The sequence below is a fragment of the Globicephala melas genome, chromosome 20, assembly GCF_963455315.2.
Source record: "Globicephala melas chromosome 20, mGloMel1.2, whole genome shotgun sequence".
NCBI classification, from domain to species: Eukaryota; Metazoa; Chordata; class Mammalia; order Artiodactyla; family Delphinidae; genus Globicephala; species Globicephala melas.
The window spans coordinates 28571716-28592541 of record NC_083333.1 but is presented as its reverse complement, the minus strand read 5'-3'; the positions used below and the strand labels follow the sequence as shown (position 1 = coordinate 28592541).

General features: G+C 57.2%; 2 protein-coding genes across 5 annotated transcripts in view; both read left to right on the top strand.

Annotated features, from left to right (window-relative positions):
* Nucleotides 1-14939, top strand: part of RNF157 (ring finger protein 157) — an 80148-nt gene extending 65209 nt beyond the window's left edge. Inside the window, exons 14-19 of one of the 4 annotated variants that reach the window (XM_030837751.3) lie at nt 2053-2164; nt 2640-2812; nt 3099-3170; nt 4030-4078; nt 6178-6288; nt 12071-14939. In XM_030837751.3, coding sequence (XP_030693611.1) covers nt 2053-2164; nt 2640-2812; nt 3099-3170; nt 4030-4078; nt 6178-6288; nt 12071-12192 — 639 coding nt within the window. In that variant the 3' untranslated portion in view covers nt 12193-14939. Of the gene's footprint in view, nt 1-2052; nt 2165-2639; nt 2813-3098; nt 3171-4029; nt 4079-6177; nt 6289-12070 lie in introns of those variants that run through there. The other 3 variants (XM_060290477.1, XM_060290478.1, XM_030837756.3) reach the window with 3 other exon arrangements.
* A 1141-nt stretch (nt 14940-16080) lies between these two features.
* Nucleotides 16081-20575, top strand: FOXJ1 (forkhead box J1). Its single transcript, XM_030837951.3, has 3 exons — nt 16081-16207; nt 16783-17447; nt 19126-20575. Exons 2-3 carry the CDS (start codon nt 16950-16952, stop codon nt 19891-19893), a joined length of 1266 nt encoding a protein of 421 aa, XP_030693811.1. The 5' UTR covers nt 16081-16207; nt 16783-16949; the 3' UTR covers nt 19894-20575.
* Nucleotides 20576-20826: the final 251 nt, after the last annotated feature.

The following is a 20826-nucleotide window of genomic DNA, read 5'->3' as shown; positions in this document are numbered from 1 at the left end:
GGTGGGGTGGACACAAAAGACAGTCAGTACAAAACGTATGTGTCAGGTGTTACCGGGGATCCGTGTGTCACGTAAGGGTCGGGAGGCTCGCTTTAAAAAGTGGTCCATGGGGCTTCCCTGGTGGCACAGTGGTTGAGAGTCCACCTGCCGATGCAGGGGACGCGGGTTCGTGCCCCGGTCTGGGAGGATCCCACATGCCGCAGAGCGGCTGGGCCCGTGAGCCATGGCTGCTGGGCCTGCGTGTCCGGAGCCTGTGCTCCACAATGGGAGAGGCCACAACAGTGAGAGGCCCGCGTACCAAAACAAAAAAAAAAGTGGTCCGTGGACAAGGGGACTCCCCTGGCAGTCCAGTGGTTAGGACTCCGTGCTTCCACTGCAAGGGATGTGGGTTCGATCCCTGGTTGGGGAACTAAGATCCCACATGCCACGCAGTTGCAGGTAAAAAGAAAAGTGGTCCATGGGCAGAGGAGGTGAGATGAACTGGGAAGATGTCTGAGGAGGGCGGGTTCTGGACGCAGGCGCAGCCGGTGGAAAAGCCGGGCGGCTGAGTGGAGGATGGGATCCTCTACCCTGTGCGCCTCTACCCTGGCTTTATGTAACAGAGGTCAGCGGGCTGTCGAGCCCACCCCTGGTAAGGCGGTGGGCTAGGTGCAGCAGAGCATAGGGAGGTGAAAAGCGGTCCATGTCCTGAGGAGCTCATGGTCCAGTAGGAGACAGGACATGTACATGAATAACAACACCACACCTGGCACATAGGTGTTAGTAAGTGTTTGTTGAATGAGTGAATGAATTTTAACCAGAGAAAGGAAGTGCTCCCAAAACAGAGACACTGACGTGCTGTGGAGGATCACGCTAAGTGGAGGGAGCCAGAAGCAGTGTGATGGCGGGGCAGCGTTTGAGCTGAATGTCAAAATTTCTTAGACACGAAGAGACAGGTGAGAGAAACATTCCTGGCGGCAGGGACAGTACACGTGCAGCACGGAGCAGAAGTGGGGGCCCTGAGCAGGCCAGTGGTACAGTGGGAACGTGGCTTCACGAGGGCCCACCTGGCGGAGGTGTGCAGACTGGATTAGGCAGGAGACAGACCAAGCCAGGCAGGAGGGTTGCCTGAACCAAGGTTTTTTTTTTTTTTTAATTAATTAATTTTTTTTGGCTGCGCTGGGTCTCCGTTGCTGCGCGCGGGCTTTCTCTAGTTGTGACGAGCGGGGGCTACTCTTCATTGCGGTGCGTGGGCTTCTCGTTGCGGCGGCTTCTCTTGTTGCGGAGCACGGGCTCTGGGCACGCAGGCTTCAGTAGTTGTGGCACGAGGGCTCAGTAGTTGTGGCTCACGGGCCTAGTTGCTCCGCGGCATGTGGGATCTTCCCAGACCAGGGCTCGAACCCGTATCCCCCGCATTGGTAGGCGGATTCTTAACCACTGCACCACCAGGGAAGCCCATAAACCAAGGTTTTAAGAAAAGAAGACCTGGAAGAGGAACACAGGCTGTAGAGAGAGAATCCGTAGGCCTTTGCATCTGCCCTGGGGTGCACGGAGGTTGCGAGCCCAGGTGACTGATGGGGGTGCCGGGCGCGGGCTGGGGGGCAGGCGGTGTTTGTATTAGATCCATCGAGCTGGAACTAACCCTCCATCCCAGAGGAGAAGCCCAGCAGGTACCGGGGCCTCCGCCGGTTTTGTGTTCTCTCCCTTCAGAAGGAGAGCTGTTTGTAATCCTGGGGAAACCTGGGGTGTTCCCGTGTCACAGCTGCTGGGTGACCTGTGTCACCTGAGCTGCGGTCTTTGTGTGGCTCCAGCAGCTGCTGGGCCTCGGGCAGGATGTGCTTGCCCCCCCCCACACACCCCCACCCCCCACCCCCCACCCCACCACCACCACCCACCCCCCCCCCCAGACAGCCACTCAGGGTCAGGGCTGCATAGAAGTGATGAGAGGAGGAGCTGGCCCTCCCTCTGCATGTCGCCTCCTGCCGCCCCGCCCCGATCTCCCCTCTCCCAGGCCCCCCGCCCTGACCCCTCCCCTCTAACGTGTTTGATTGGTGCTTACTTCTTTCCCCCCAGGAATGTGGCATCACCCCAGAAAGTGAGAACCTGACCTTGTCATCGTCAGGAGCTATTGACCAGTCGTCCTGCACGGGGACGCCTCTCTCCTCCACAATTTCCTCCCCAGAAGGTACGCGATGGTGGGCGGGAGCAACTGCAGGTCCTTCCCCGTCAGCCGAGTCCGTAGTGCTTCTAATATTTCCTCCCGGATGGACTGGGGAGCAGCAAATTAATACCTAAGCAGCAGACAGAACAGGCCCCGGCTTGAGAGGAAGTGAGACTCACTCTCTTGCAATGAGAGGGTGGTCTAGCGGCTGAGCTGGGGGAGAAGCAGGCATCTCACTCCCAGTCCTGCTGTCGTAAGGTTTTCTTTAACATTATGACAGGGAAAAGCAAATCCCTCATCCCTGAGGTTGAGTTTGGAGCTCTAAAACGTAAAGGAGCCAAACCTTGGAAAACCTTCCATCTAAACCCTATTTGGTGAGGGCAAGGCCAGGCCGCTGGTGTCCTCACTGCCTGGGTGCAGCGAGAGAGCTCTGCCCCCAGTCCTCTCACAGCAGCCGGGCCTGACCTCCGTGTCCTTCCTCCAACTCCTGTCTCCAAAGACCCTGCCAGCAGCAGTCTGGCCCAGTCGGTCATGTCCATGGTGTCCTCCCAGATCAGCACCGACACCGTCTCCTCCATGTCCGGCTCCTACGTCGCCCCCGGCACGGAAGAGGACGGGGAGGCTCTCCCCTGCCCCCGGGCCTCCAGCAGGACCCCCTCAGAGGAAGGAGAGGTAAGAGAGGAGCATGGGCTCGCCCTCGCCACTCTGCTCTGCTCTGTACTCGAGTCCCAGGGAGCTCAGTCCAGGGCCTGCCAGGGAGGTTGGCAGAGCCCCGCAGTGCTCGGGACGGGAGCCCCGGAAGACAGGGTACCGTGTCGTTGACTCAAAGGCTCCCTCAGATGTGATCTTCCGTGTGGTACCCCTTCTGTCCTGAGGACTTGGTTGGGGTTTGCTGCCAGGCGAGCTGGGTAGGAGGGCCGGTGGCGTCTGCACCTTGACTTTTGTGGCTCCTTTGCAGGTGACACCAGCGGCGTCTCCAGACTGCAACTTCGCGGGGCTCGCCGCCGCCGCCGAAGAGCAGGATGCAGAGGTGAGAGCAAGGTGGACGCTGGTGCCCCCACCCCGGTCAGAGGGACTGCCGGTGCCGGCAGAGGATGCAGATAGCATGGGGGCCGTTCTGGAAGAAGCCTTCCAAGGGGGCGCACTTGGATCTGTTAGAGCTAGGGTGCAGAGCAGAGGGATTGTCCGATTAGCAGAGGGCGCTGGTCTCAGCGTAGTAGGCGTGGGGTGAGTTCTAGAGGGAAGTCTTCCAGGCCAGACCCTTGAGAGGGTGTTTGTCCTCCAATTCACTTAGTATTTACCTGGGACAGGCATCTCACATCTTCCTGGCACTGGGGGACACAAAGACCGAGTGACATGGCTTTTGCCTGCCCCCCCCCCCCCACCAATCCACCCATCCCGGAGCTCCATCTGATGGAGGAATCAGAGTTATAACTCAGCGTGAGAAGTGCTCTGACGGAGGTGTGGCCGAAGTATATGGAACACCCAGCTCACAGTGGGGACTCTACAACTTTCTCTTGAGCCAGATGTTCTCAAAGGAGCGTCTGGATAGGGTTGGGGATCCTAAAGGATTTCTGGAAGGTTTATGATCTCACGGTTTGCTTTTTCATTTGACAACTTTTATTTCCACCTGAGAGAAACAGTGTGAGCTGAACTATGACCAAGGGTATTCCTGACAGTCCTAGGGTCCCTCCGTAACGTGCCTCAGACCTGGTCCCTACAGGCCGATCCTGCCTCGCCAAACAAAAGCTGCCTCTGCTGGGCCTCCCAGCCGTCTCACACGGACAGGAAATGTATAGACACCGTGAGGGTGATGAGTTCTGTCTTCTGACGATCAATAGGCTCATTTCACTGCTTTCTGGACTCATAGTGCCTTCCTTCTGTCCTAGGGAAATGACGTTCTAGAAGAAGAGGACGGATCACCCACACAAGAAGATGGTAAAAGACCTGGTCTTTTGCTCCCTTTTATTATATTTCTTTCCCGGGTATTGTCTAAAGGGCACAGAAAGGGGCCCTGGTGTGACTTGGTGGCACTGCTCGAGGGCGTGGCTTTGGGGAGAGGTTGTCTTCTTGGTGGAATATCAAAGCGAGCAGGGTATCTGAGGACCTCAGCACCCTTCCCGGCTCTCTCTGGGCCTCTGAGCCAAGGCTACAGAAGATACATGGAGTTCTCCATTTACGTTGAGTAGGTCCTGAGGCTTCTTGGGCAACTCCCATCACCTTCCTTCCTGCTTCAGCTTCTCAGCTGAGTCTCACAGAACGGCTCTGGCAGCCCCAAAGTTCAGCTGCAGCAGGAGAACAGCTTCCTCCCCTTGGGGGAACCGACTGTTAGGCAGTAGGTTTTCCTGCCTTAGTGAAGAAAACGGCTGATGTTACAGTAGCAGAAGGATCACAGCCCTGGCAGCACAGCGAAGGTGAGGTGAAGAGACGTCAGCAGCTCAGCGTAGACTAGTGTTTGTAGGCTATCGGAACGATTCTCTTTACCATCTTCAGGCCTCAAGTATATATTTTTTTAAATTGGAATAGTTGGTTTACAATGTTGTGTTAGTTTCTGCTGTCCAGCAAAGTGAATCAATTATACATATACACATATCCACTCTTTTTTAGATTCTTTTCCCGTACAGGCCATTACAGGGTATTGAGTAGAGTCCCCTGTGCTCTACAGTAGGTCCTTATTAGTTACCTATTTTATATATAGTAGTGTGTATATGTCAATCCCAATCTCCCAGTTTATCCCTCCCCTCCCTTCTCCCCGCCATGACCGTAAGTTTGGTTTCTACCTCTGTGACTCTATTTCTGTTTTGTAAATAAGGTCAATTATACCTTCAGTCGGAAGAATTTTGTTTCTAGTAAGCCGAGAAGCGAAGGAACGACCTACATATAGAGCAAGGAAGCAGGGGGGGCGGGCTGGGAATCCCGCCTGGGAGTGCAGGACCGGGCGTCCCAGGAACCGGTGTCTCTTCCCTCTGCTCCTCTGAGGTGCCTCCGCAGAAGGGCAACCTCCAGAGCAGACCTGGATCCCAGCCGGGATGCAGATGGCATGCTAGTCGCTTCTGCTTTGGCCCTGGCAGTTGCTTGGGGGGCGGTGTGGTGTGCAGGGGGTGCGCATGCACACTTGACCACTCTCTCCTGGCCAAGTAGTGCCGGAGGAGGGGTGGTCGCCCAGGCTGTGCCTCTGCTGCACGCGTGCGCCAGCCAAGCCGGGGTTGGGCGCCGCCTCCCCGCGGTTGATGTCTTCAGGGCTCAAGGCTCCGAGTTCTCCATTGTGATTGTCGCCCCCCCATAGAATATTTGCTTCTAAAAGGCACAGAGCAGTACGTGGTTTCCACCTCACATTCCATATGTGGTTTCCGCCTGACATGCCATACGCAGTAGATATATGTTTCTTCCTCTCCCTTTCACCAAGGAAACAAAGCGGGGTGGGGGGCTTGAAAAAATAACATCTAAGACTGTCCGCTTCCCATCTTCCACGACTGTAGGTTTCTGGTCAGCCCCTTAAAACATACTCAGAAGAGCAAATTAAGTCTCAAAGAAAATAAATCATAATTTTGCGAACGAAGCGATTCTTTGATTTGAGGAGCAAAATATGGAACCCAAGAGCTTTAATTGCCGTTTTATGTATTAGTCATTTCGCAGAGTCTTGTGGTCATAAACACACCCCACGTCCACCAACAGACACAGGCCGGGGCCAGGGTCGCTTCCCCTGTGGCTCTCCTAGCTCTTCCAGCCTGGCTTAGCTCTGCTCTGGGCCCGGGTCTGCGTGGTCCGTATCCCACAGACCTCCCCAGGGTCTGATTTCCCAGGAACGAAGGCTGGAAAGGGGCCAGTTAAGGAAACAGAGCAGAACAGAGCGAGAACACAAACATACCCACACAGTTTCCTTTATTGTCCACTCTTTACCCACTTAATTATTGTCTTTTTTTTAACATATGATTTGATTTTTTTTGTCTCCATCCTTAAGATTTTTATTTTAAGGACAAAGCAAAGCAGAGAAAAACACAGCCAGGCCCTCTCTAACTGCCTTAACTCCGTTACAGGCCAGAGGACATTCGCATTTCTAGGTATGGAGTGTGACAATAACAATGACTTTGACATCGCCAGCGTGAAAGCACTGGACAATAAGCTGTGCTCTGAGGTCTGCTTACCCGGTGAGTGGCAGTCTGCTGAACATGAACTTGGTGGGAGATGCTCCCCTGCTCGCACCCCTGCTCTCACCCTGGGACACCCATCTCCTGCCCTACAGTTCCTACAAGAAGGCATGGGCTTTGCTAAGATGCTGGGAGCCAGTTGCTGAAAGGAAGTGAGGCGGCCTCGGGAGAGTCCTTGGGCAAAAAGCGACTCTGCTCTAAGCGAGACTATTTGGGCATGAAGAAAGGCGCAAAAATCCCTCCAAATCCTTCCGATTTGGCCTGACCGTGCCCCCTCCATCATGATCTTGCAGATGCCATGGCAGGGGGCCTGGTCTTGTTTCCATCAACAGGCAGTTTAAGGCAGACACGACCTCTGTGAGAAGGTCTTGGAAAGAGAGCCTGAGCCCTTGAAAAGGGAACCTGTAGCTCCTCAGAGGAGAGTGTTTAGTTAGGATCAGAGAGGAATTTCAAAGCCAGCGTTTTATAGACTAGCTCTGTGACCCAGTGAGCCCTGGGCTACCACCAGTTGCCTTGTGCTCCCTAGATTTGGATCCCAAAGGAACGATCAGGGGTCGAGGGTGACTCTTCTCCCTGGAGCCCTAACTCTGTAAATTCGATCAGGGCCGTCGACATGCCCCTTGTTCCTTCTCATGACACTAAACTGAATCTGGGATGAGTTCTCAGGGGGAGCCCACCTGTCAGTCACACTCTGGGCACTGGCGTCCCTCTGCTCCATGCTCACCAAGGGCTCCACCGACCATGGCTCTAAGGTCACGTCTTGCCCAGTGGACTAGGTCGAAATTGCCCCTCCTGGGTTCACGGCAGAGACTGCCTTCATGTTGCGTGGTTTGTAATCTCTTAAACATGCCCTGGACATGTTTAAGCTTCAGGACAGCCACATCTTGTCGTGGGTCCAGTGCTTTACTCTCTTGGCGACGTGGCTACAGGCGCTGGAGGGACACGAACTCCTGTGGTTGCCACTCTCCATCAGCTTGCAAAAGACCCAGGTCTTCACCCCTCTGGCCCCATGCAGGCTTGTGGTGGAGGAAGCCGTAATCCCTGGAGACACCTCCCACGGCCTTCCCAAGGGCTCTCTGGTCCCTTCCCACTTAGCGTTGACCCAGCCAGGCCTGGGCCAGAGCGGCTGAGATCCAGGGTACACGTCACTTCCTGCCTTCCCACTCTTTACCTGGCTCCTGTCTGTCCATTTGTTTCTCATGTCTTTTTGCCAAATGTACGTCTGTCTGTCCAGTTTGTTTATTTTGAAACTCATTTATGTTATCCAGACTTCGTGTGAAAGTTCACGTTCACCCACACCCAACCCCAAGCTTGCTGGGCGTGCGCACATCCGAGGGGCTCTCGCTGAGGCTTCCATTCCTAACTGGCAAGAGCCTGTATTTTAATATGCTGAAATTTCCCAGGAAAAAGAAATATTTGTGAGAATAGATGAATCCCTGTTCCACAAAAGCGGGGATGCTTCTGTGGCAAAGGTTACAGGCAGGATTTGTTTTGGTCACTAGTTGGGGAAGATGACATCTCTGCCCTCACTCCGCCCTGTGTCTGTGGCAGCTGTGCCGGCCAGCCGCTCACTGGGCTTCAAGAGAGGAATCTAGGCTCCTGCCTCCCCCCAGCGGCTCCCCACCAACCCCCGTTTTTTGGCAGAGAGAGCTACTGGGATTGTTTCAGCCAACCATGCTGGTGGAAGCTGACCCCAGGCCTCTGCTTCCTCCTGTCCCTAACTCCCCAGGCCTCTGCTTCCTCCTGTCCCTAACTCCTTCCGGCCAAGCTGCTGGTGGATGTTTATTCCACTCTGGGATTGCGGCAGGGGAGCGAGACCTGGAAGGAAAACAGTTCCTGGGCTTCCTTATGGTGATCTCGGGAGCCAGCCATTCTCAGATTAAACTGGCTCCACCCTTCAGGCCAGACGTGAAACCCAATGACAGTGGCGGCTGCCGGAAGAGGGACTTGAGGGTCACATCGTAGCCTCACCCCGAGGTCTCAAGGACACTTACGGAGAAGGAAAGTGCATCTGCTCTCTTGGTAAAATGTTTCTCGGGTTCTGCTGTTAGCATCACACTGGTAGCAAAGTGCTGGGGAACTCTCTGGACGCATCTGTCGGGTTAATGACAGGAGTATCCACTTTGGTAGGTCCCGTGGAATCAACAGGCCTCACCACGCTCAGCTGTAAGTTCAAAGTTCCATCCTATGACTGAGGTGCCTCAGGCTGGCTTGGCCGTCAGGACAGCTTCTCAGGCACTTGGTCCCCCTCTCCATGCTGTTTCCCTCCCCACACGGATGCCACTCCCCTCACGGAGCGCCCACAAGGAGGGAACCCAGGGAGCATCCCATGGTCCACCCTCCCCAGGCCCACACGTGCTCTGCCAGGAGCCCCAGCTGGCGGCAATGATGGCTCAGGTCCCCATCCTCGCTGCTCTCATCACCCTTGTGGGAGTGACGCTGAGAGAGCACCTGTGTCATTCCAGCCCCTCTTCCCCTAAGAAGCCTCTGGGTCTTCTTTGGCCCCAAGACCAGGGTCGGGGGGCGATGGTATGTTCTAAGATTGTTCTGCAAGGTTCTCAAAGGGAGGAAATCTGAGTTGACCATTGTAGGTGGTGAGCCGATTAGAACTGCGAGGCCGTGCTAGGTAGACGGGGCTCCAGGGAATCTGATGGAGTATCGCACAGGCAGCAGGATGGTGGTCAGGGGACCAGTGACAATCCTGTGAAAAGGCTCTGGGGAGTGTGATGGGAAAAAGCAAAGGTAATTTGGGTTTATTAGTGGAAATACAAATTTTGTGTGTGTGTGTGTGTGTGTGTGTGGTACGCGGGCCTCTCACTGTTGTGGCCTCTCCCGTTGCGGAGTACAGGCTCTGGACGCGTAGGCTCAGCGGCCATGGCTCACGGGCCCAGCCGCTCCGCAGCATGTGGGATCTTCCCGGACCGGGGCACGAACCCGTGTCCCCTGCATCGGCAGGCGGACTCTCAACCGCTGAGCCACCAGGGAAGCCCGATACAAATGTTTTTAAATGACGGCATTGGACGGGAGTGGGCATACCGATGAAATCTAAAAGTACTTATGGAGGGAATTCCCTGGCAATCCAGTGGTTAGGACTCAGCACTTTCACTGCAGTGGCCTGGTTCAATCCCTGGTCGGAGAACTAAGATCCTCCAAGCCACTGCGCAGCCCAAAGCAAAACAAACAAAGAAAAGTACTTATGGAGACCTGAACTAACCCAAGACTAAGACGCCACTAGGAAGGGTTACGCTTCGCAGATACTAAGGAGAAATCTGAATTAACTTTCTCTTTTCCTGGAGAGAAACTCTACAAGATGGTGGAACTGTTACAGACCTTAAATTTAATTAGTGGCTGGGTAGAGGCAGGAAAGAGCTGTGCGGAATCCCCCTAGATGTGCTACCCAAATCTGCCTCTAGAGGTCTCTTCACGCCCCCATTTCTGAGCCTGAGGATGGAATTAAGTGGGAACCACCTTTCTCTACCTCCCGTGAAGGATTGTGAATCTCCAGGCCCCCTTTTCTGGCTGAGGGCTGGACGGAATGGTAGCACCCGCTCAGGAAGTCCTCCTGCGCCTTCCAGGCTTACCTTCTGCATCCAGGATGCGCGGAGCGGCAGGGTTTTGCCGAGGGTCTGGCAGAAGCCTTTTTAGAGGAAAGAGCACCACCGACTGTACCAAGAAGCCGGGAGAACAGAGACTTCAGGTCTGAGTCTTGAGGCTGCTTCAGAAGGAGCCAGTTTTCAGCCCTGGCTCAGAATCTGGACCGGTGGTGTTTGTAGCAAGGACTCATGAATTAAGAGCCAGGCAATCTGGCAGCCAGTGGTGGTGGCGGCGAGGCTGTGGCAGTGTTTTGATTTGACTGTGTGTGTGTGTGTGTGTGTGTGTGTGTGTGTGTGTCTTCTCTCCTGTTTACCATTTGCTTTTGGTCTTTCCTACCAAACAGCTGCAGTTCCTGAGTCCTGCCCCATAAACACTGAGGAATAAGTATGAGATCTACCAAATGAACGAACAACTTATTTCATCTGGGGGTTCCTAACGTAGAAGGGCAATCTTGCCTGCTCTTCATCCTGTCACCCTTAGAGGGGAAAAGCACTGTGGACCCATGTGCCGGACTCCGGTGCCCCCAGGGACTAGAGATCCCCACGTTCCGTCTGGCTGCGAGAGATACCTAAAAATTTCCTGTCCCACTCACTCCCCTTCCCCTGGGGTCCACCTCCACAGACTATTATTAGAGCCTTAGGGCGGATTATCGCACCAGGACATTTATGGGAAATACACAGTTTATACCCACTTAATCCTAGTGTTTCTGCCATTAAAGGGTTTCGTGTCTTGGGCTGGCCTAACCTGAAGCTGACCCCAGACATTCGTGAGTGGCCTCCCTCAAACGTGACGCAGTGAGCCTCACGCCCACCCTCCAGGGTCGGCCAGCTCCGTCCACGAACTGAGCCCTCTGATGGGCCAGGCATGGCTCTCGGCTCTGCCCGGGAGGAGATCACAGTGTGATGGAGGGTTCAGCAGTTTCCACACGGCGTGAGAAATTGGGTGGTGGTTCAGGCCGGTGGGGGGGGGAGCACTTCGGAGCACGCTGGACCCCATCTGGCTTGGGGGGGGCCTTCTGGGGGCAGGTGCTGGGAGAGGCAGCTCAGCAGTCCTCGGCCAGAGGATGGAAGGCTTTCCCCAACCTCAGGGGGTTAGGGCTTCATTCTCTCCCTTCAGAAGGGGCATCTCGCTGCACTGGAGGGAATGAATCAGATGGAGCCAGTCTGTGGGCTGGGAGGACGACTGGGGGGAGATGAGTGTGGCCTGAACAAGGCCTGGGGGGCGGCTGGTTGTCGCGCACATTCTATGAGTCAGGCGCCCTGCTCACCGCTCTCCCATGTCGCCTCACTTAGTCTCACAGCACCCCTGGGGGGGGGTAAGTACTTGTCTCCCATCTGATGGATGGGAAAACCAGGGCTCCAAGTACAATGACCTGCCCAGGGTCACACAGTCAGTACGTTACAAGCTGGGGCTGTACCCCGGTTTTCTGAGTACCGGTTTAGACATTACTAGAGCTTGAACAAGCAGGAGGTCATAATGGATTGGATACAGAGCACAAAGGAGAGAGAAGCACCGAGAGTGGGTTTCCAGCAGGGGCAGCGGGTGCTTCTTGTGCAGGAACTGCAGTACAAGGGGGGAAGATAATGAGTTTTGTGGATGGTACCCGGGGGACCCCAAAGCTCTGGAGCTCATGTCTCCTGGGGTTGTTGACACCAGCTGATAGCAAATCCCGGTGGGCTGTTCGGGTGCAGAAAGAGAGGAACAGGCGCCACTCTGTTCTCCCCCATGCCATTTGGTCCCTGGCACCCTGCTGGGCAGCCCGTCACTTCCTGCCCCACCCTGGCCCCCACAGCAAACACTAACTCTGAGCCCAAATTAACACACTCTTCTCCCTCCCCTTCGTCTCCTCCTGCTCTCATGAAAGTCTCAGCCAGACTCAGTTTCTTTTCCTGTAACACTTAGGCAAACTTCAAGACCAAATAAAGACACAAAAGTGGATCCTAGGGCAAAGCTCACAAAACAAGGACCATCCTGCATGTCCCTCCATCAATGGGCCACAGTGGCCATGACTGTCCCTAGCCCAGTGGGCGCCAGTGCTCCCAAGTTTCACGTGCTGTGGTTTGCACCCTGTGGGAGTTCCAGGTAACGCGCGTCCTGCCAGTTTTCGTGCCAAACTCCCGGACTGTCCTGCCAGAGACACCATCTGGACCAAACCAAAGGTCCGGTAACCTTCCTTTCCTCTTCTCAGGTGCCTGGCAGGCTGATGACAACGTGGTCAGTCGTCGGAACACGCAGCGCCGACGCCTATCTTCTGCCAGCCTGGAGGACCCTGAGAACAGGCTCTGCGTGTGGGGTCCTTTGGCCATCTGAGAGCCCTAGCCCCTGAACCAGGGCTCTCCTCCCGCCCTCGCATCCCATCCTGGCCTCATGGCACCACGGACCTCCCGGGCATCCTCAGCAAAACACATGGAGACTTTTTAGACCCACGTGAAAGCTGGATGCTGAGGGCACCTGCCCCTTCTCCCAGGCTCATCTTCCACATCCGTGATCCTTCCTCTCTCAGAAGGGACCGGAAGCCTCTTTTCTCTTTGTGGGCTAAAGCCACTCAATGAACTGCAGCTCATGAGACCCTTTGCAGAGAGTCTCTGGAATGTTTCCACTGTATCTTGACCTTCAGGTGGAGCTGTGGTCCACAGACTGGTTATTTCTCGTGCATCTTTTTTTCTCCTTAGGAGGTAGACCAAGAAGACTCAAGAGTTTGGGTGACTTCACTATAAACACCCATCTGGCATTTTCTAGTCTCTGGGACATCATAACCAATCTGAAGCCTGCAGTTTGGGGTGGCGTTGGGGGATGACTCCTGTGAGAAGGGAAAGCCATATTGCACTGTAAGTGGGGTTTCCCTCAAAATGCGTTAGGAGCTCCTTTCTCAAGGACAAGAAGCAGTGGCAACCACCAGAAGGTCGGTTGGGAAAACAGTTCTTGCTTCTGATAGCAGAGGCTGTGCCTCGTGTGTACGTCTGCTTAGGAAGGAGGCCTTGAATCTGACAATCCCTCAGTTAAATGATTACCTACCGGGGAGTTATTTATGATCAAGTGCACTCAGGAAGGCCTGGGGCTCCATCCTAAGGGGACACTGCAAAGGTATTTTTGACGCCCTCTATGTACCAGGCACTTGTTAGGGACCGTCGTATATTATCACGTTTCATCACTACCGCCCTGGCAGGTGGCATTCTTATCCCTGCCGCCCCCGTTTCCACCCCACTTTTCTTAAATAGTTGAAGAAATAGTCTGAGAGAGGGGTGGACCGGTGGTTCTCATCTGGTGCCCAGGAACCCCAAAGGAGGTTGGGGGAAGGGCTGAGCTGGGGTCAGTGGTGGTCTGGGAGGCTCCCCACCCCGCCGGTTTTCCTCCCCTGTCCGCCAGATCAGCTGAACCTGATGGGGGGAGGGGGAGGTACTGCCTTCCATAGGCTCATTAGAGATTTAGAGATATTGTTCAAACCACATGTCCACCCCACCTCAGTCCAGTGTAGGGCATATAAATAACAGCCTGAAACAGCAAGGCCGTAAGCTGTTGGGTATTCGTCTCTCAACACTAGTGTTATCAATGGATTCCTCGTAGCTCTCTGATAGATGCATTGTCTGCTGGCTTTTGGAAGAGGTGGTGGTTTCATGGAGCATGAGATTGAGAAGCAAAGTGGGATCCAACAGTTTGTGGGGCTGAGATGTGACGGAGTCCTAGGCTATGCCCACCATGATGGCCTGAATTAGTAGTTGGAATTGTTGCCCTAGAAGAGCTTTTCAGGGTCCTTCCCAAGGCCTCAAAGAGAGCCCAGTGCCGGGGGGTCTTTTGCACCTCCTGTGTGGCTTCTTTGCCCTGCCAGGTGGGTGGTGACCCTCACTGCCTGGTGGTTGTGATTCATATCCTGCCCTGGGGGTGGGCAGGGGGAGGCCTGTGGTCCTGACAGACACTACATGAGCCAAGCCTGAATCTCAGCTTCTGCCTTGAGTTCCCGTGTCCACCCGCTCTGAAATCCTGCAGTGGACTCTGCTGTTTCAGGCCCCATTTAATGTCCTTTCTTTCCCCGAAACATTCTTACAGCCCCTTTCATATTGAAGATTCGAGCAATAACCCCACTTCCTGATTTCCTTGAAGTCTGAGCCCCAGAAACACTAGGGAAGGGGGCGCTCCCTTAGCCTGGGCTGGTGGCATACAGATCCACCTCCTCTCCCGGCAGGTAGTATTCACAGTGTGGTGTTACCTGAGATGAAGGAGATGCAGGTAAACAGACGCCACGGTGGCCAGGAACCCTAAGAGGAAGCCATTGTCTTCACCCTTTCTGGAGGGTCTGTCTTCTCCCAGGAAGAGGCTCAGAGAGATTCCTCAAGGCCTTGGTTCCATAACCAAGACATACCCGGGTGAGAAATGGCCTTTCACTCCTGTTTCTCAGACAGTTCCTGCTCTCTCCCCCATCCCCTCACCTCTTTGCCCTCATTTAGCTCTTTGGCGAACAGAAATATCCCATCCAAAAGGGCTGGGATCAGGGAACAGGGCTCAGAGCCTGGTCAGGGAACAGGGCAGCTGCCCCAGTCATCATCTGGAGATGGTCATGTTGTTAGCAGTTGACCCAGAGAGAATATGACGGGGCCTGGCTTCTCACACAAGGACACAGACTCACCGGAGGCCTGGGGCTCCTTCCTGCCACACTCAGGTCGGAGCTCACCTATGAGCTCACTTCCGAGTGGTGCGGCGATCCCAGTCTTCTCACAGAGCCCTTTTTCCTTCTCCTCCCCAGTCCCATCCCACCAGAGGTCATGCCCACGCTGGGGCATCTCCTGGGCACGGATCCACACACGTTAAGCCATCTCACCTGGGGAGAGTTTGTGTCCTGTTCACCTGACCTTGGCATGCTGGTTGCTCACTTTGCTTTAGGATCTGCACACCTAGTGTGTGTAAGTATGTGTGTACTGTTGTGCCATCTGTGTACCCCTCACTCCCTGGAGTACACTCGTGGGCACACTACAGTTGGGGACGTCAAGGATGCAATATTTATGGATTGCTGCATGATTCTTAAAAATGAATAAAACTGTTCACAAGGGAAGGAGAGCTGTTAACTGCGCAGTTGGCTTATTTGTGAAAGTTTCTGTCCGACTTTCTCCAGCACGCTTTTAATACTTTTACTCAAGACAAGCTGGACATGGAGGAGTGAGAGAGGGCAAGGGGTAGGGAAAGACACGTTTCTGGGTGGGAGTTGGTGTACCATCCCCCGGGCACAGCTCCTGCACAGAGGCCTGATAAGGAGCCCTCACCCCCACCCCCTTCAACCGGAGAACTTCCAACTGCAGCTCCTCAATAATTGAAGAGCAGGAAAGCTGGTGACTGGAGGGAGGCTGGGGGAAGGGAGGAGGAAGGACCACAGTCCACCGTTAGTCCGTCACTTGAAGGTTGGTGAAATGAGTGGGGCAAATGACCCCAGTAAGAGAATTTGGCAAGTCCACGGCTTTTCTGAGTTTCACCCACCGGCTCTGCTTCCTCGGCTATCTGGAAAGGAGGGAGAGCACTTCCGAAGAAGCCTCTGGAATGTCAGCTTCTGGGAATCTTGCTGAGGCCGGGGCGGGGAGGGAGCGCTTACCGGGAAACACTGGATTACCCTAGCCACCTTGGGGTGTCTGCGACCGGGGCTGCGGTTTCTGCGGACCTGAGCGGCGGGTGGCATCGGAGAGTCAGACCTGCTTGCGGGCACCAAGACGACACTCGGTCGGGAGACAGGGACAGGCCGCAGAAACGTGAGATTGCCACTCGCAGCCCAGAGGAGAGGAAAGGAAACCCCCAAGCATGCACCCAGCCTTGGCCCCCGCGCCACAGGCTGCGTCCCAGGAGCTGTCGACACCTCTGAGCAGCCCAGATGGGAAGTGGGTGGGGCGGAGCACGGTTCCCGCGACCTCTGCGGAAGCCCGGAGCCGCGCGCCTCTCCGAGCTCTGCGCGGGGCCCTCGGGCGGGAATGCGCGGAGCCGGGACGCGGTGGCGGGTAGGGAGCTGGGTGGCGCGGGAGAGGGCGGCCAGGAGGGAGTTCGAAAAGAGTTACCGCCTGAGAGAGTGGTAAGAGCCCGCGGTCTCCTTGGAGACACCCTGACCAATGGCAGAAGCGGAAGCTGTTTATATGGGCGGGGCGTCGCCATGGCAGCAAGAGAAGCCTTCCGAGCGGCTACTTAATGCCGGTCCCCGGGCCGCTGGCGTTCAGACAGGCGCCGTCGGGCGTTGGGGGCGACGAGGATTACTGGCTGGGCCCTCGAGCTGGGGGCAGAGAGCCGCGGTGGGGGTGGGCGGTAGGAGGAATTTCTTCGAGAACCTTCCTTTGGCCCGGGCTGCGCTCTGAGCCAGGTAAGGGACGGGGAGGGCTGCAGGCCGTGGGAAGGGAGGGCGTCGGTACCAGCCCGCTCTCCCATCCGTCCCCGACGGAAGTGGTGGGCCCGGGGACTGACATCAGAGGAGTTTGGGGGACACTCACTTCCCGCCCCCTTATAACTCTCTGTTTTGTTTCCTTCCTTCCCCTTGATCCCCATCCTATTATCCCTTTTCAAAGAACAGACGACCTCCCCCGCCCCCCGCCCCGTCGTACTGCCCTCCTGGACTCTCTCGCTCCATTTCCATTTGTTGTGGAGGGAGAGAGGGGGGTTAATTTCCCGCTTTGAGGGAGAAGGGGGTGGCCTCGCGTGCCCCTACACTATTCCCTCGTTTGGCTAATTAAGCCGCCTCTAAAAGATCAAAGAGGAAAAGAGCGAGGCGAACCCCCGTGTGGGTCGGACCCCCGGGCACAGCTTCTGTTTCCCAGACCTCGGCAGTAAAAGATCCTCCCCAGCTGCAGGAACGATTTTAGTAAGAGCCTCCCCCCATCGCACACACTCTCCCCTCGGGAGTGAGGAAAGAGGGCTCAGTTCCCGCTATGGTCCCCGCAGGCACCACATTCAGCTCGGAGGAGGCTACCCCCGCATCGCGGGATGGAAGCACGCTTCCGGGAGGCTGTGTAACTGAAGCCGCGGGAGTCGGCGGGCTGGAGAGCTCGGCGGCCACCCTCGGCTCGGCTCGTGGATGTTGACCGCCCCCTCGGAGAGTCCCCGCAGATATGGCGGAGAGCTGGCTACGCGTCTCGGGAGCAGGGGCATCGGAGGAGGCCGGACCGGAAGGCGGCCTGGAGGAGTCCGACGCCCTGGATGACAGCCTGACCAGCCTGCAGTGGCTGCAGGAATTCTCTATTCTCAACGCCAAGGCCCCCGCCCTGCCTTCGGGGGGCACCGACCCCCACGGCTACCACCAGGTGCCAGGCTCGGCCGCGCCGGGATCTCCCCTGGCGGCCGACCCCGCCTGCCTGGGGCAGCCGCACACACCCGGCAAGCCCACGTCGTCGTGCACGTCGCGGAGCGCCCCCTCGGGGCTGCAGGCCCCGCCTCCCGACGACGTGGACTACGCCACCAACCCGAACGTGAAGCCGCCCTACTCGTATGCCACGCTCATCTGCATGGCCATGCAGGCCAGCAAGGCCACCAAGATCACCCTGTCGGCCATCTACAAGTGGATCACGGACAACTTCTGCTACTTCCGCCACGCTGACCCCACCTGGCAGGTAGGGGAGGCCCTCCCTCCCTCCCCATGCCCGCGCGGACTGGTCTCACGTCCCAGATCCGCAGGCCAAGTAGGCGCGGTACAGCCAGGGCCCCGAGAGAAGGAAGGCCGTCGAGGAAGGACCTCAAGGGAGCCCAGTGCTTGGACTGCTGCCCCTTTGACTTCAGAGAGGGAGGAGGGAGGATGTTCAGAGGGCTTTAGGGGTGCCGACATAGAGGTTCAAGTGGAAAGAACTTGTCACTCATCCAGCAGGCTCAGCCCAAAGACCAGGGCTGAACTATGCGTGGACACAGTCCCCCAGGGTAGGTTGATGGACTGAGGGACACATTTTTGTCTCAAGTCCTAGAATTCCTAGACACTACCCTACTCAAGGTCAGTTTGTCAGGGCCTGACTGGAAGCAGAGCATCGTTCCCGCCAGGCTCTGCATCCTGCCTGCTTTCAGTTGGCTGGAGGGGGTCTGGGAGGGGAGAGGGGTGTGCTGTGGGGTGTGAAGGCCAGCTGTGTCCCAGTGGAATGGCTACGGGGCCTTCCTAAAGCTGCTGTGCCAGCCCCCCCCAACCCCTCCCTAGTTTCCTGCCTACATGCCTCCCCCTCTTCTCATCAACCTCCCTGGGGGGACAATTACCTCAGCCAGGTGCTTTCCACAGGGGCTCCTGCCTCCCACACTGGCTTCATGTTCCAAGTCTCCGGAACCTGGCACAGAGCAGCCAGGGGGCCCAGGCCACCGTGTAAACATCCCAGTCTTGCCAGGGGGCACTACTCACCTGCCGGCCCCACTGACCAGGCCCCAGACCCCTGTGCCCCAGCGTGGTTTGGGCTGTGCACCCAGGCGTGAACAAGGCAGGATGGTGATTCAAGGCTGGGCACACACTGCCCTGAGCATCTTCGACCATCAGAATCGGGGCTACTTGGGGACAGAGACCCTGAGGATGTACAGATCCTTCCCTGCGGCACAGGGTCACAGTTCCTGTGGTCACAGCTATTCCACGTTTGCTTGGGCCCTGACCCTGGGGCAGGTACCATTTGTAACCTTGGTGAGAAAGCAGAGACCCTCCACCACCCCCCACCCTACCCCAAGCCTGAGAGGCCCCAGGAATGAGCGCTATGCTCTTGGCTGGGTAATAATCAACTGAGGCCTCAGAGCCTGGGGTGGGAGGAGGGGGACATGGGGGGTGAGGGCCCAGGCCAGCAGCCGGCTCTACAAACAAGGAAAGTCATCAGATCCTCCCACACTTCATCCCCCACCCACCCACACACACCCTCACACCCACTCACTCATTTCACAAACAGAGAAGGCCAGCCAGGCCCAGGCAGAGGGAGATGGCCATCCAGGCCCTGGGGGAGCCAAGGCCTTTGGCCAGAGGCCGCAAGCGGCGGGGTGAGGGAGGGAGGGCAGGACAGGGTGGCACTGAGAGCCACCCTGCGGCTCAGGGCTCGGATGACTGAGCAGGCAGATATCCTGGCAACAGGGAACAAAAGCCCCCGACAGCACTCCCAGCTCCTGGTGCCCCGTGGCTGGTGTCCCAGAGCCTCCCGGTCGGAGCAGCGCCTCTGTCTCCCCTGCCCCCATCGGAGAGAAGGCGGTGGCGGGACTGGCAGTGGCGCTAGGAACCCCCCCATCACTGACCCCACCTACTCACCCAGCTGTCTTCCTTCTCTCCTATCTCCCTGTGTCCAGAACTCCATCCGCCACAACCTGTCCCTGAACAAGTGCTTCATCAAGGTGCCTCGGGAGAAGGACGAGCCAGGCAAGGGGGGCTTCTGGCGCATCGACCCCCAGTACGCCGAGCGGCTGCTGAGTGGGGCCTTCAAGAAGCGGCGGCTGCCCCCAGTCCAAATCCACCCAGCCTTTGCCCGCCAGGCCGCGCCCGAGCCCAGCGCCGCCCTGTGGGCCGGGCCACTGACCGTGAACACCGAGGCCCAGCAGCTGCTGCGCGAGTTCGAGGAGGCCACTGGGGAGGCGGGCTGGGGTGCGGGCGAGGGCAGGCTGGGGCATAAGCGTAAACAGCCGCTGCCCAAGCGGGTGGCCAAGGTCCCGCGGCCCTCCAGCACCCTGCTGCTGACCCAGGAGGAGCAGGGCGAGCTGGAACCCCTCAAGGGCAACTTTGACTGGGAGGCCATCTTCGACGCCGGCACGCTGGGCGGGGAGCTGGGCACGCTGGAGGCCTTGGAGCTGAGCCCGCCGCTGAGCCCCGCCTTGCACGGGGACGTGGACCTCACCGTCCACGGCCACCACATCGACTGCCCTGTTACCTGGGGGCCTCCGGTGGAGCAGCCTACCAACAGCCTGGACTTCGACGAGACCTTCCTGGCCACATCCTTCCTGCAGCACCCCTGGGACGAGAGCGGCAGTAGCTGCCTGCCCCCCGAGCCCCTCTTTGAGGCCGGAGATGCCACCCTGGCCTCTGACCTGCATGACTGGGCCAGCATGGGCGCCTTCTTGTAAGAAGCCAGGCCCTGCCCCACCTCCAGACAGCGCCCAAGTCTGGGCCCAGACTGCCCCCCCCCACCAGTGCAGGCCCATGGACACCCTACCGCCCAGGCAGGGGCTGGGCCCGGTCACCCCGTGAGGCCACACGGCCCCAAGCCCAGGCCATCCTCAGATTCTAGTCCAGCAGGCTGAGAATTGGGGCCCAGAACCAAAATTGCTGCCTCCGCTGCCCAGTCCCCCATACACACAGTGTTTCATTGATCCACTTCTTCCCTGCCCCAAGGACACGCTAAGGGCCCTGCGCTATGAGAGCTGCGGCTTGGAGGGGCCCTGGCCAAGCTGGAAGCATCAGTACAGGTCCCGCCCCAGAGCATCTTAGCTTCGAAGCTTCTCTCTCTCCCCCTCTCCTCCCCAGGTCTCTATCCAGAGAAAGTTCCCAGGTACAACAAATGCTGATTAGGTGACTGCAAATTAACGCCCTAGAGGCCTCTCCCGGCAGAGCTTCCCTGGGGCTGGGGCCGGCAGTCTGTGAGGCGCAGCTCCGGGGAGTGGGGAAGAGTGAGGAGACAGAAACGAGGCCGGGGTGCTGGGTGGAGCCAGGAGATTTTCTAAGGCCTCTGGGGTCTTCTGGCTTCATCCCTAGAGGTGGGGCAGAGGGTATATATCCCTAATCTTTGAGCCCAATGTGAGGCTGAGAGCAGCGGGGAGTTGGGGTTCTGGGGGTCAGGGGCTGGGGCAGCCAAGCTGCAGAGGGAAAGGGGACAGACAGACTAATGTAGTGAGTGTAGCTATAGCTGAGGCTTAACTGGGAGGGACGCAGTGCTTGCTAGAACTACCGGGACCAGGAAGCGGGGATGGCCCTGTGCCCTTGCTTGCACTCCTGTGGGGGAGTATCTTGCTCCACCCTAAGCCCCCTGGGCTGCATTCCACATCCACCCTCCTGCCCCA